The 14,898-nt window shown below is 47.5% G+C and overlaps 1 protein-coding gene across 3 annotated transcripts in view; it reads left to right on the forward strand.

Moving 5' to 3' along the window:
* Positions 1 to 14,898, forward strand: part of DOCK11 (dedicator of cytokinesis 11) — a 233,020-nt gene that overhangs the window by 78,683 nt on the left and 139,439 nt on the right. For all 3 annotated transcript variants that reach the window (XM_075573152.1, XM_075573151.1, XM_075573153.1), the window contains exons 20-25: positions 233 to 356; positions 5,226 to 5,347; positions 5,817 to 5,900; positions 8,380 to 8,469; positions 10,421 to 10,539; positions 12,601 to 12,670. In XM_075573152.1, coding sequence (XP_075429267.1) covers positions 233 to 356; positions 5,226 to 5,347; positions 5,817 to 5,900; positions 8,380 to 8,469; positions 10,421 to 10,539; positions 12,601 to 12,670 — 609 coding nt within the window. The remainder of the gene's footprint in view (positions 1 to 232; positions 357 to 5,225; positions 5,348 to 5,816; positions 5,901 to 8,379; positions 8,470 to 10,420; positions 10,540 to 12,600; positions 12,671 to 14,898) is intronic.

The following is a 14,898-nucleotide window of genomic DNA, read 5'->3' on the forward strand; positions in this document are numbered from 1 at the left end:
ATTCCCCATTCACTATCTCCCTCATCAACAATATACTGTTATATTTTGTTTAGATATTGTTATAAGATAATATGAACCCATTACCTCGGTGTCAAAGTTTATTGATTACTTTGGTGAGACTGGGAGAAAGTATGTTTTTCAGTTCTAGTTTCTCCAAAGCAGTTTAATTAAAGCACAGTTAAAAGTGGAAATAAAATGTGTTTTACATGCTGAGTAAAAACTGTTGTTACAGATAAAAATTGAACTTCCTCTACATCTTCACCAAAAGCATCATTTGCTATTCACTTTCTACCATGTTGGATGTGACATTAACTCTAAAGGAACCAGCAAAAAACACGAGAACTCTGAAACTCCTGGTACGTGTCTCTGGCCTCATATTCGATGTCTCTTGGAATTGGAACCAATGGTTTTTTTTCTAGAGTTAGGAACGCAAGGGAGGCCTCACCTTGTATTAAAGCTGCAGTTCAGTCAATATCCTTCATGTGTGTTTTTTAATAAATCAGTTCTGTAGTAAGAAAAAATACTTTTAGCATTTTCTGTTTTTAAAAAAACAACTTTGAAAGACCAATTTTCTTGTATTCTATTTTAACAACCATTTGCTAAGGCACTGCCCCTTGATGTCCTGTCACAAGCCCTGGCACACCCCTTTGTCAGCCCTGCCCTCCCTCTAGCACATGTCAGTGCAGGAGTGCTCATGAATTTTCATGAGCTTCCACTGAGTGACAGAAGCAGAAGAAAAATATATCCCTTCTCTAATGATGTCACCAAATTTCGCCGATCAATACATGGAGAACGAATTGACTGGCAGCTATACAGTTCTTTAGGTAATTAGAGATTGCCCACATGAAACTATTAAAGTAAAAATATTAATTAAAAAAAAAAAAGACTGAACTGCAGCTTTAAAGCTGCAGACCCAGCAATATTCTACGTGTGTTTTTCTTTGTAATAAATCAGTTCTGTATTATGAGAAAATACTTGTAGCATTTTTTTTTTTAAAACAACTTTGAATTACATTTGTTTATGTATTATAATGCACCAAGCATTTTTTGTTTCTACAGTAACCATTTACAAAGTCACATCCCCTTCTTCTCTTGAAACAGGCTCTGTCACACCCCTTTTTTGAGCCCTGTCCCCTCTGTAGCACTGCACCAATTGTATCTAGTGACTGCCTGGTCACATGATCTTCCTCACAGAACTTTGCATTTTTGTTCCTCTTCTGTTGCACTGATGGCCATTTAGTGAACCCCCGGGCCGAATCTTCGCGGATAGGCAAATTATGTAGCTAATTACTTATTATTTTGTGGATTGTATTGATGCACATATTAAAGGGGTGGGGAAACAAAAAAAATGACGGCAGCTTGGACTGTTGCTTTAATGAAATGTTAATTTCTCGACATTATCTCAGTAATTGTCTGGTGGCTGAAGAGTAACTTGGTGGTAAGAGCACTGCCTTTGAAGTGGGTGAACCCAGTTCAAATGCCAGTGTAAGCTCCCATTGTGACCACTTTGGCCCATATGTACTAAGTGGTGCTATTCCATAAGACATCTGGCCCCAGAAAACACCTTATAGTCCAATACAGGCAGTCCTCGGTTATCCGACACAATGCGTTACTCAAAATGGCGTTGGATAGCGAAACGTTGTAAAGCGAAACACGTTTTCCCATAGGAACACTGTTTAAATGAAAGGTTCCGTTCCTGAAGGCATTTTTAACACTAAAATACACCACATATTTTATGCAGGCAATAAGATATGCAGCACACACATAAATTATATAGTGTATATACTGTATTATATATATAATATAACATAATAAATAATATATTATATAGTATAATATAATATTATATAGTACTAGCTGAGAGACCCGGCGTTGCCCAGGATGTAAATGCGTAATAGGTAGTATTATTTATAAATCGTGGAACAATAGATGACTGTTTGTTGTAAAGGTTGGATAATAATATTGAAAAGAAAGATGGAAGAAAATGTGTGTGGGGGTCCTGCTAGGGTGTGAGGCGGCGGGTGGCGCGTGGGTTGTGAGTGCTGTCTGTGAGTGGGGGTCCTGCTAGGGTGTGAGGCGGTGGGTCAGTGATGTCGGTGCGTAGGGGCGGGAGGCAGCAGGTGTGTGTGGCGGCAGGTATGTGTCGAGTGTGGCGGGTGTCTGTTGAGTGCGTGCAGCGGCTGTGAGGCGGTGGGTGAAAGGCAGAGGCGGCCGGAGTAAGGGCGGGTGAAAGGCAGAGGCGGGGGTGGGGAGGCGGTAAGGCGGGCAGGAAGGCGAAGGGCGGCGGGAAGGGGAGGAGGGGGTGGTGGAGGGGGGCAAGGGGTGGAGGAGGGGGGCAAGGGGTGGAGGAGGGGGGCAAGGGGTGGAGGAGGGGGGCAAGGGGTGGAGATGGGGGGCAAGGGGTGGAGGAGGGGAGCAAGGGGTGGAGGAGGAGGGGGGCAAGGGGTGGAGGAGGAGGGGGGCAAGGGGTGGAGGAGGAGGGGGGCAAGGGGTGGAGGAGGAGGGGGGCAAGGGGGAGGAGGGGTGAGGTGGTGGGAAGGGGGAGGAGGGGGGAGGTGGTGGGAAGGGGGGGAGGTGGTTGGAAGGGGGAGGAGGGGTGAGGTGGTGGGAAGGGGGAGGAGGGGTGAGGTGGTGGGAAGGGGGAGGAGGGGGGAGGTGGTGGGAAGGGAGGCGGTGGGAAGGGGGAGGCGGTGGGAAGGGGGGTGGGAAGCGGTGGGAAGGGGGGGAGGCGGTGGGAAGGGGGGGGAGGCGGTGGGCAGGGGGGGGAGGCGGTGGGAGGGGGGGAGGTGGTGGGAAGGGGTGGGGGAGGCGAAGGGGTGGGGGAGGCGAAGGGGGGGTGGAGGGGAGGCGAAGGGGGGGTCGAGGGGAGGTGAAGGGGGGGTGGAAGGGAGGTGAAGGGGGGGGTGGAAGGGAGGTGAAGGGGGGGGTGGAAGGGAGGTGAAGGGGGGGTGGAAGGGAGGTGAAGGGGGGGGTGGAAGGGAGGTGAAGGGGGGGTGGAAGGGAGGTGAAGGGGGGGGGATGGAAGGGAGGTGAAGGGGGGGGATGGAAGGGAGGTGAAGGGGGGGATGGAAGGGAGGTGAAGGGGGGGTGGAAGGGAGGTGAAGGGGGTGGTGGAAGGGAGGGGGGGTGGAAGGGAGGGGGGGTGGAAGGGAGGTGAAGGGGGGGTGGAAGGGAGGTGAAGGGGGGGTGGAAGGGAGGTGAAGGGGGGGTGGAAGGGAGGGGGGGTGGAAGGGAGGTGAAGGGGGGTGGAAGGGAGGTGAAGGGGGGGGTGGAAGGGAGGTGAAGAGGGGGGGGGGTGGAAGGGAGGTGAAGAGGGGGGGGGGTGGAAGGGAGGTGAAGAGGGGGGGGGGGTGGAGGGGAGGTGAAGAGGGGGGGGGGGGTGGAGGGGGGGTGGAAGGGAGGTGAAGGGGGGGTGGAAGGGAGGGGGGGTGGAAGGGAGGTGAAGGGGGGTGGAAGGGAGGTGAAGGGGGGGGGTGGAAGGGAGGTGAAGAGGGGGGGGGGGGTGGAAGGGAGGTGAAGAGGGGGGGGGGTGGAAGGGAGGTGAAGAGGGGGGGGGGTGGAGGGGAGGTGAAGAGGGGGGGGTGGAGGGGAGGTGAAAGGGAGGAGAAGTGGAATGAGGGGAGGTGAAAGGGGGTGAGGGGTGGGTGAACGGGGGTGAGGGGTAAGTGAGGGGAGGTGAAGGCCGCTCACTCACCCGTCCGGCAGGTCCCACGTGGATCTGAGGCGGGAGGCAGCGTGTTGTGGCCGCTCCCCCGCTGTGTCCCGGGCGCGCGCTCGCTCGCTCGCTCCCCCGCTGACTGTAGCGGCGCCGGGGGGGGGGGGGTATCGGGGAGACACTGACACTGGACGGGGGGTGGAGGGGAGGTGAAGGGGGGTATGGAGGGGAGGTGAAGTGGGGTATGGAGGGGAGGTGAAGGGGGGTATGGAGGGGAGGTGAAGGGGGGGTGGAGGGGAGGTGAAGGGGGGTGGAAGGAAGGTGAAGGGGGGTGAGGGGTGGGTGAGGGGAGGTGAAGGGGGGTGAGGGGTGGGTGAAGGGGGGTGAGGGTTGGGTGAAGAGAGGTGAAGGCCGCTCACTCACCCATCCGGCAGGTCCCACGTGGATCTGAGACGGGAGGCAGCGTGTTGTGGCCGCTCCCCCGCTGTGTCCCGGGCGCCGCCATCTTGGGTACTCGGCGCCGCGAGGCAGCCTGCCTGGCCACTGGCTGTTCCCCCGCCGGGGAAGGGGTGAGTTGTAGCGCCGGGGAGGGGGGGCATGTATATGTGTGTGGGGGGGGGAGAGGTGGGAGATATAGAGGGGGGGTCTCGCACGGCCGCTGACACTGAGTGGGGGGGCGCTGAAGGGGTAATAATCGTGTGTGTTTCCCGCTGACTGTAGCGGCGCCGGGGGAGGGGGGGGACATGTATATGTGTTGGGGGGGAGAGGTGGGAGATATAGAGGGGGGGTCTCGCACGGCCGCTGACACTGGGTGGGGGGGCACTGAAGGGGTAATAATAGTGTGTGTGTCCCGCTGCGCCGGGGGAGGGGGGGGTGAAAGCACGGGAGACACGGGGAGAGGAGGAGGTGCGCGTGGGTGCTGCTAACACTGTGAGCCCCGCTAATGTAGGTAACACCCCCCCTACTCGTGTGTGTGTGTGTGTGTGTGTGTGTGTGTCCCTGTGTGTGTCCTTTGGCCCGTCACTCCGCCTCAGGCCAATGAGAGGTGTGCGGGGGCGGGCGGCCCAAGGGACCAATGACATTGCCGCTAGGGACGCAGACATACAGTGCTTTCAGAAATATATAGTAGATAATATTATATATATACGCTCTTACGACGCTTTGCAACGTTGTTTATGTGAATTTGTATATATATATACACACATACACAACGTTGCAAAGCGTCGTAAGAGCGTTGGATAAGCCATTTTGGCGTTGTAAATATGAACATAGGTATGCATTGCATAGCGTTGGATAAGCCATTCGTTGTAAAGCGAAGCGTTGTAAAACGAGGACTGCCTGTACAAGTTAATGGGTAACAAGGCGTCTTCAAGTGCCAGAAGGTGTCTTATGCTTACTATGTCCTTTATCTCCCATAGCCACTAAAATAGATTGTAAGTTCTTCTGCGCAGAGACTTATTGTGACTTTAAGAATTATATATACAGGTCGGTGCCATAGCAAATAAGAAATATTACTTTCTGCGTGCACATCCCCTTAGGAAGCCTTCATGTCATTGTCTTCATGTCTTTAGTTGGGTACAGTTGGGTTCCATTGCTGAAGGATGGCAGGATTATGACCTGTGAGCAACAGCTGCCCGTTTCGGCCAATCTCCCTGCTGGGTATCTGAGTCACAGCAATCCAGAGACGAAAAGGGTATGACATCGGTTTTGCATTGTCGTACATTTAGGGTTATTTTAAAAAAAATGGGGAAGTACTATTTGTTCTTTATATGATTGTCACGTGTATTACTGCTGTGAAGCGCTATGTACATCAATGGTGCTATATAAATAAAGACATACATACAAACTGTACATACATACTGTACATACATACATGCAAACTGTACATACATACATACAAGTGATACTTTATAGATGATGATAGTTTTTAGCGAACGCTGACAGCACACAATGTAATGTAGTGAGAGGAACAATATAAAAACACAATAACTCCATGTTTGTATAATCTAACCATCTTGTAATATCTGAGGAATATGGAGGGTTACGTATTCTCCTCAAGAGTGAAAGTGGGCAAAAGGGTTTAATAACAGGAAATGAAAGTAAGATTACTAACAAGCTCTCTGATTTACATACTACTTCCTTTTTCCCCCCGTTAAAAACAGGCCTCCGGTGATATTAAATGGGTTGAAGGAGCAAAACCACTGTTCAAAATTGGGACTCATTTAGAATCCACTATTTATACACAAGTAAGTATTTCATTTTTACAAAGGAATGCTGATCTCGCCCGGGGTTTATCTGCTAGATAAACCTCTTCAGTTTGGGCCCGTTTTATTCTCGGACGTGCAGTACAGACAGAATCTATTTTGTTCTGCGGGATAGAGTATTACGCCAGTACCTATTTACTTCAAGCTATTTGATATCCGATCTAAATTACCGCTCTTCCCCAAATCTATTCTGTAAACCACTTCTGCACAGTGAGGTATTTGTTTCTGATTTGTGATCTGCAGTAAGGAAGTGAATGTTTGCTGCTCGAGGAAAGAGAACCGTAGGTAGGAGGAACCAGAGCTTGATCCAACGTTTACTGCCATTGACTTGAACGGCAATTAGTATAGGATGGAGCTCGGTTACCCTTTTGTAGAGTGTTGTGAATTTCCCCCATTGCATCATAAAAATCATTTGCATGGTCATCCATCAATAGGTTTATCGATGGCCATGTAAAATATTGGTATACATGGTCTACACCAGGGGGGTGCAAGAATTTCTTGGGGAGGGCACGGCGGTTGCAGAGGCCTCGCGCTCTTCCCTAAGGCATTTAAATTAAATGCCGGGGGAGGGGTGCGGCCTCTGTAACTCCCTTACCTGCTCTCTGCCAGCTCTTGAGTGACACAACGCCATGGCAACGCAGCGTCAAATGACGCTGCGGGGTCACTTGATGTGATGTCACATGACCCGCAGCGTCATTTGATACTGGGTCCTTGGAGAGAGGGGGGGGGGGGCGCGCAAGCGCTGCGTCTGCCAGGCAGGGGGGCGCAGCTCAGGAACTTTGCGCACCCCTGGTCTACACAGAAGATGGCATGTGCTTCTCTTATAACATTGTGAGGGATATTTAGAAAATAATGGATTCACTGGTTCTTATTAACCAGAGATGAGCCTTAATCATAGCAATGTAGCATGGGTATTGCAGGCCAGGTCTGTGATAGTGTAACCTTGCCTTATCAAACAGATTAGGAGCGCTCAACTCCAGTGCTCAAGACTCCGAAACCCCTCCACCCCCCCCCCCCCCCCCAACAGGTCAGGTTTTCAGGATATCCCAGCTTCAGCACAGGTGGCTCAATCAGAGGCTCAACGGCTGTTTAAGCCACCTGTGCTGAAGCTGGGACATCCTATAAACCTGACCGGGGTGGAGGTTGAGGACTGGACTGGAGAACCCCTGGGTTAGACAACACATATTGGTCGCCCAGCTGATTGGCAGCCGTTAGATATTGGTAGAGTTAGTCGGTTGGGGAGGAATTCCCTTTGCAGGGGCGGGTTTGCTTCCCAAGTTTTCTAAAATGTGCAAATATTTTGAAGGCACTTTTAGGGTCAAAATTATCCGCAAAATTTGCCTATTTTTGTAATGTAATGTATCTCCTTTTTTCCCCCTCCAATATTTGCACATTTTTCCCCAACATGTTTAAATATTTGCTAATTTTCACATTGCTTTTATTTTTATTTTGAAATATTCTCATTTTTTTTTTTAAACAAAAACATGTGATAGAGTATTTTTAAATTTAATACATTTTCAAAAATGTGCAATTTTCTCTGCGAACTCCAACCAAAAAGTTCACCCCTCTCTAGATATTGGGACTGCCTGTCCCTTTCCACTGCATTACAAGTGCACTTTAAACGGCTGCCTGATTTCCTGCCACTTAGCAAAATGGGATTGCATAAGCGATGATGCTGCTTCACTGTCAGCTTATTTAACCCTTTGGGTGCTCTCTAGACCAGCGGTGGCCAACTCCAGTCCTCAAGGGCCAGCAACAGGTCAGGTTTTACGGATATCCCTGCGTCAGCACAGGTGGCTTAGTCATAATGACTCGTCACCTGCGCTGAAGCAGGGATATCCTGAAAACCTGACCTGTTGGTGGCCCTTGAGGACTGGAGTTGGCCACCTCTGGTCAAGACGTAGCTTCTGCACCCGGGCGTCTGCCCCTCAAGGGGTCACATGAGGTAGTAGCTTTGTCATAATGTTCTCGCTCGTTTTTCTAGGGCAGGGGTGCGCAAATTGAGGGGGCACAGGATTTTTCTGAGGGGGGCCCGGCTGTTCCCGAGGCCCCGCACTCTTCCCCCAAGGTGATTAAATTAATGCCGGGGGATCGAGTGAGGCCTCTGAAACATCCCTTACCTGGTCTTCTGCGACGTTGCCATGGCAGCGTGACCCCGCAACGTCGTTCAACACCAAAGACAAGGTAAGGAGGGGGGCGCGAGCAGGGGAGGAGCGCAGGCAGGGGGCTCAGCGGGGAACGTTTGCGCTCCCCTGTTCTAGGGAATATCGCGTTCTGGAACGGAAGGTGGAGGGGGGGCGAACACGCCACCGCTTCGGGGGAGCGGTCACGCAATCATGAGTGCCGGAAGGGGCCGTGGCACTGGTCCCACGTCTCTCCAAGGATTAAAGTTATTGTTGTCCTGTCTTTGTGATGGGGAAACAGCGAACCACAGTGCATCTCGCCCCTCATTTTATTGCAGGATTTGCATCTGAACAAATTCTTCCACCACTGCCAAATAATTCAGTCTGAATCGAAAGATGTTCCTGGAGATCTCGTAAAGTATTTAAAGGTATCAAAGAAACTTTAAGTTAACTTACACAGACACTTAGGGCCTCATGCAGAGAGCAGCGCTATTAACAATCTCTCCATTTTCCGGCAAAAATCGCGCTAAAAACAGCCGAAAATGGCGAGGTATGAAAAAAGCGCCATTTTTTTTTTCTATTTATAAATCTCGCCGCGCGGCTGGCGAGAACCTACATCTCGCCAGTCTGAAAAATATCCAAATTCAGAAAGGCGCGCTCGCCATCTAGCGGCTGTTTTTGGCGCGATTTTCGGCAATTTTCTCCGCCAACTAAAGTTGGCAAGAAGCAGGAGCTCGCCGGCTATAGGGGGGAAAAAAAAATGCGTGATTTTTTTTTCTCCCTTTCAGCTGCGCGCATCTCCTCATTTACAATTCTCCACATGCAGTAATGCTAAAAATAGCGGATTTCGCCCATTTCTGCATATGGAGAATAAAACTCTCCATTAAAGCTACTTTTTCTGAAACTCTCCAATTTATTCTAGCGCTGCTCTCTGCATAGGCCCCTTAATCCTGAGTGCATTCCAGGGCTCGTCCTACAATAGGGTTATGCAGTCAATGCTTAAGGAGATATTTAAAACCATGCTAAAGGCAGCGACGTCACTCGTTGGTAATATAAGTACGTATTTACTTGTAAGACATATGTACCGGAGCTGGGAGTAAATTACAGCTACAATTACCAAAACAAACTCATCTAATTTAAAATGTACTGTATGGTAACTCAATATAGGAGGTCAGATTTCCTGGAAATAAATCGGATGTGATTTTTCCCTAAGGATAGCTGTGTGTTCTTTCTTTTAATGTTTTTTTTTTTTTATGCATCTGTCAGAATTTCTTATATATTAGGTACACATGCTGCAAAAATCAACAAGGTTCTGACAAATACTTCTGAAAATAATTCCATTTTTTATAACAGTTTTTTATTGAACAGTTTGTTTTCCTTTTATCCTTCTTTTTTTTTTTTAACTTTATTTTTATTGATTTAACTTTAGAAGGTAAAGCATCACTTTTGACACATTGTTGTCCAAACATTTTGTCTGCTGCTTTCATCCTTGCAAATATATTGGATAGCACACAAATATAGACTTGTTACAGAATAAACATGTATTTGTGTTTAACATTTTACTCCAGCAATGCTTATGGTCATTTCATGTTGGGAGGTTGCTGCCTGCCATCTAGTGGTAGAGACACACACACGCACACGCACACGCACACGCACACGCACACGCACACGCACACACACGCACACGCACACACACACACACACACACACACACACACACACTGAAAAGGTGACTAAAATCCCTCCACCGTATAGCATATAATAATATTACTTGTGAGCACATTCACATATCATTGACAAATCTGCAACCCTGCTTCGCGCCATTATCACCTAGCATACAGTGCTTCCACTGCAACAAGGGATTCTGGGAAATGACATGCAAATGAGCACACAATGTGTCGCCGTTTGCCTGAAATCCATTTACATGGAATCCATATACGCAATAGTGCTACTGTTCACACAACTTTTAAGCATGGGATTAGCTGCAAAGCCAGTCAACCCACTCACAGACATGTTTCAACCTTAATCTTACCACGAAAAAAAATCAAAAATATTCAGGGACCATTTAACACCTAAAGTCATAAATCACATACTGCACACGGGGGAGGGATAGGTTTCCTTCACAGATAACATTCCAGGCTGTTTTAAAGTAAAACCTCTCTTGCTTTATCCATTGTAACATCGCCCAAAGAAGAGATCAGTGTATCTCGAAAGCTCGCACAAATAAAAGCATCTCGGTAGCCACAGAACGGTAGAGAGCATTTGTTTTTGATTATTAAGGTACGACGGCTTGGCTACATCTGTATGTTACCATCATTGCTTATTAACTCCCACAAGTTCCATACATTAAATCTAGTTACGTTTTCTTTACACATACAGTGTTTGCATGCCATGGAGATCCAGGTGATGATCCAGTTCCTACCTGTGATCCTCATGCAGCTCTTTCAAATTCTGACAAAGGTTTCCCATGAAGACGAGGTAGCTTTAAATTGTACTATGTAAGTATTTTTTATTCTTAAAAAACTATTTGTAAAACATTTTATGTGTGAATTTAAAAGAGCAATCCAAGCAGGTGATTTTTTTTGTGACTTCTTGTTTAACATCGGATTGAAGCAGGGGGTCTCCAGAGATAAACCCCTTTAATTTCAGCTCCGGGGACCACAAGCTCTCAGATATACTTACCGCCGAAGCTTCTGCGTCACGTGGGCCAATAGGAAGCTGCACCAGATGATGTCACGGCTTCCTATTGGCCCGCAGGGCGTGGCAGCTTTACGTGATCCCTGCTAGCCGAGTGGAGCGGCTGCCGGCACCCCATATGGAAGTATCTCCGGAAGCAGGGGATCCCCATAGCTGAAATGAATGGGGTTCAGCTCAGGAAACCCCCCTGGTTCAAAATTATTTTATTTAAATTGGGAAAAAATCACCCGATTGGATTGCCTCTTCAAAGTTGGTTGTGAACGAAAAATACAAATATCCTCATTTGAAGATACCTCAAGATAAAGAGACCCATAGACATGACTGATATGCATGTGTATCCATGTAGCTCTCACAAGCAGGGCCCTCATTACCACCTGCACCTGTGTTGTGCGTGTTTGTCTTTATTTGGTATGCAATCTGTTTATGTAATATACGTAACCCTCCCTGCCGGTTTCCCAGGGAGATTGCATCATTGTGCAAAGGTTCACTACTGCGCATGGAGTTACCTTGAGCCAGGTGCTGCATCCAGGCAGCCGGGAGATGAGGTAGCAAGGATGTATAAAAATGGGCGCCAGGAACTTTTGTAGTACAACTGTCATTTTTTCGTGTCCCCATTCGTTGACTTGGTTGCACTGAGCAGGTGTGGGGCCTGGCCTCCCTTGTTGCTTCAGGATCATCATCATCGGTATCCATCTAATTACTCTAGGCCCCTATGGGAACCCTGGTGGGTCTTTCTTACATTACCCAATACCTCTGGCCTGTTTGGGAACTGCCACATCCATACAGACTGATGAGGAATTTTAGTTCAGATCGGCGGTTAAAGCTGATCCACCGAGACCCGGGAGCCCTCTTTCCTGAGACCCTCTATGGCATCATATTCCTTCTACTTAAATATTCAGGACTCCATTCCTTCTTTTGGGGATCCTAACGTAAAGGGTACTGTCCCTATCTACAACATAATAAACAAGGGGGTCTGGTCTTTGCTATTACTTTAAAAACATTACTTAGCTACTCTCCCCGAGGCTCCTCTACTCTTGTCCTCCAGGAACCTACTCGAATCTTCTCCCTCAATTAAATACTCTTCCATGATGTCAGAATCCCCATGGCGACACCGGATGGGGCCCATCATATGCTAACCTGCTAGTAACCCTCTAGGGGGGGGGGGGGTTCTTATACTGTACATCACTCTGTACCCAACTACCACACTGCGGAATATGTTGGCGTTTTACAAATAAACCATACTAGTGACAAATAATAAATTGAGGCCACTGGAAGTAGTGCTGCTCCAGAACGGACTCAATCCCAGTCCAGGTAGGGTATACAGATACAGAAAATCAGGAGTGCAAATAAATCCAGATATCATAAAATAATAATGTATCTGTAAACATGTTGGTCCTGTAACAATCAGGACATCGCCAGCCTTGCAATGTCTCGCATTGTGCGCAGATAAGCAGGTCACTATTATAATCAATAAATACTGATGAATCACAATGTATTGACCTTTCCATGGATGAAAATAACTTTGCAGTGTGGAATTGACCACTAGCCAATTGCCCTCCGCACTGAGCCAGTTTGTGCACAGAAACATCGGCAGGGTTTCTCTTTATCAATGGATTTTTAATGCGACGCAGAATTCTCCTCTAGTTTTCTCTTGAAACACGTTTGGCAGGGCTGTGCTAATAACAACCCTTCTGCTGTCACAGTGGCCAGTAGCCACATTGCTTTGCTAACCCCTCTGGCAAATAGGGGGTTAAGTGTAGTGCATTCTAAATGACCAGACAGTTGAAATGTTGATGGAATTTGTGTATGTGCTATTTTTTTTATACCCTTTACAAGAACGTTCTTTTTCTTTATTTTTGCAGGGTTCTGCTCCATATTGTCTCGAAATGCCACGAGGAAGGCTTAGAGCACTACCTGCGGTCCTTCATTAAGGCAAGAACGCACAATTAAAACCCCTACAGTATCTCCCTTAGAAAATGCGATGCTGCACTTTTTTCAGATGTCCCCCCAATAATTAAGACTGATAGCCCACTGCATGCATGATTGCGCATCTCTCTGCTGATAGCCCTGCCATGCACTGAGCTGTGAGAAGGATTGGGCCTTGAAGGATTACTTGTCCTGGTCTGCAGCAGTATTCTGCATTGCAGTTGGTAAGATCTCTGTGCTGTCATAAGACCTGGCAGTTTTCAGCTGCAGACCGCAACACGTGTTGAGTCCAATTATGTTGCAAAAATATGCTTAATGCTCTGTTTCTGCAACAGTAATGTACTGATTTACAGGTTACTGCATGTACTTTTATGGTTTACTGAGGCAATCCGAGCGGCACTTTAAAATAATATATATATATTTTTTAATATATGCAGCCTTTTATTACCTTTAATGAAAATGAATTACCTAACATTCGCTCTCCCGTCATCGACCAGCAAATATACTGTTTCCCGGGGTTGACTAAATGGCTGCCTTTCAGTTTCAACCAATCCTTCAATCAATGTAACTCAGCAGCTACATTGTATCCTAAAACGCTGACTCAGGCCCTCATTCTCTCCCGTCTTGATTACTGTAACATCCTGCTGTCCGGCCTTCCTGCCTCTCACCTGTCTCCCCTACAATCTATCCTAAATGCTGCTGCCAGAATCACTCGACTCTTTCCTAGATCTGTCTCAGCATCTCCCCTCATGAAATCCCTCTCCTGGCTTCCGATCAAATCCCGCATCTCACACTCCATTCTTCTCCTCACTTTTAAAGCTTTACACTCTTCTGCCCCTCCTTACATCTCAGCCCTAATTTCTCGTTATACACCATCCAGACTCTTGCGTTCTTCTCAAGCATGTTTTCTTTCTACCCCCTTTGTATCTAAAGCCCTCTCTCGCCTTAAACCTTTTTCACTGACTGCCCCACACCTCTGGAATGCCCTTCCCCTCAATACCCGACTAGCACCCTCTCTATCCACCTTTAAGACCCACCTTAAGACACACTTGCTTAAAGAAGCATATGAATAGCACTGTGGATATTCTGAACACATGATACATAAAGCTTGGCCCCCTGCAGACGCACTTACCAGAACTCCCTCCTACTGTCTCTGTACGTTCTCCCTACCTACAAATTAGACTGTAAGCTCCTCGGGGCAGGGACTCCTCTTCCTTAATGTTACTTTTATGTCTAAAGCACTTATTCCCATGATCTGTTATTTATATTATCTGTTATTTATTTGATTACCATATGTATTACTACTGTGAAGCGCTATGTACATTAATGGCGCTATATAAATAAAGACATACAATACAATATTACTAAGGAAACATTATCTATTGTTACAGTTTAATGTTCAAACTGCTGGAAATATTGGCAACAAATTATCACAAACAGGAAAGTGTTGCACATATCTTGCACTGCTAGGGAAGTGTATTAAAACCTGCTATAGAAATCAAAGGATGCTCAGTATATTTGGGTATCTGGTGGTCCTCGGGTGGTTCCCGTGGGTGTTCAGGAGCCCCCGCGGATGTCCACGTGGTCCCTGCGGGTTTCTGGGGTTCCTCGGGTGGTCCCCGTGGGTGCCCAGGGGGTGTCCGCTGGCCTGCGGTATCAATCCTGTGCATTTGCCCATTTAAAATAAAACCTAAATCAGCAGCATAAAGTAAATTAAACTGGCATTTATCCCTGCCAGGATGAAGGCTGTCCTCATCCTCATCACTGTCCTTGTCCTCGGTGGGCATCAACCGCAACAGCACAATAAAAAATACAATCTAATGGCCCCTAACCCCTTAATCACTTTAGCGGTTAGTTACCGCTATAGTAATTAAGGGGTTAAGCCACCCTCTCCCGCTGCCCACCCACCCTTCCTGGGGACACCACCCCTGCTATCCATTAATTGGCACAGTGTTAAAGCATGCCCATATAATATGGGCATGATTTAACACTATAGCAATAAATGGGAAAGCTGTTTAAAAAACCAGGCCCAAAATAAAACACAGTATTACTTAGAAAATAAAAACCCATTACAAATGCCAAAAAAACTATTAATTGGTATGGCAGCACACCCATGCCCTGTGAGCTTGAGCTGCCACCATGCCAGGCAATATACAACTTGCAAAAACATAAATAAAGTACAGTGAATGCATCAAATAAAAACCACATTGTATTGCCATAACACAAAGAAAGCC

This window comes from Ascaphus truei, chromosome 16, assembly GCF_040206685.1.
Source record: "Ascaphus truei isolate aAscTru1 chromosome 16, aAscTru1.hap1, whole genome shotgun sequence".
NCBI classification, from domain to species: domain Eukaryota; kingdom Metazoa; phylum Chordata; class Amphibia; order Anura; family Ascaphidae; genus Ascaphus; species Ascaphus truei.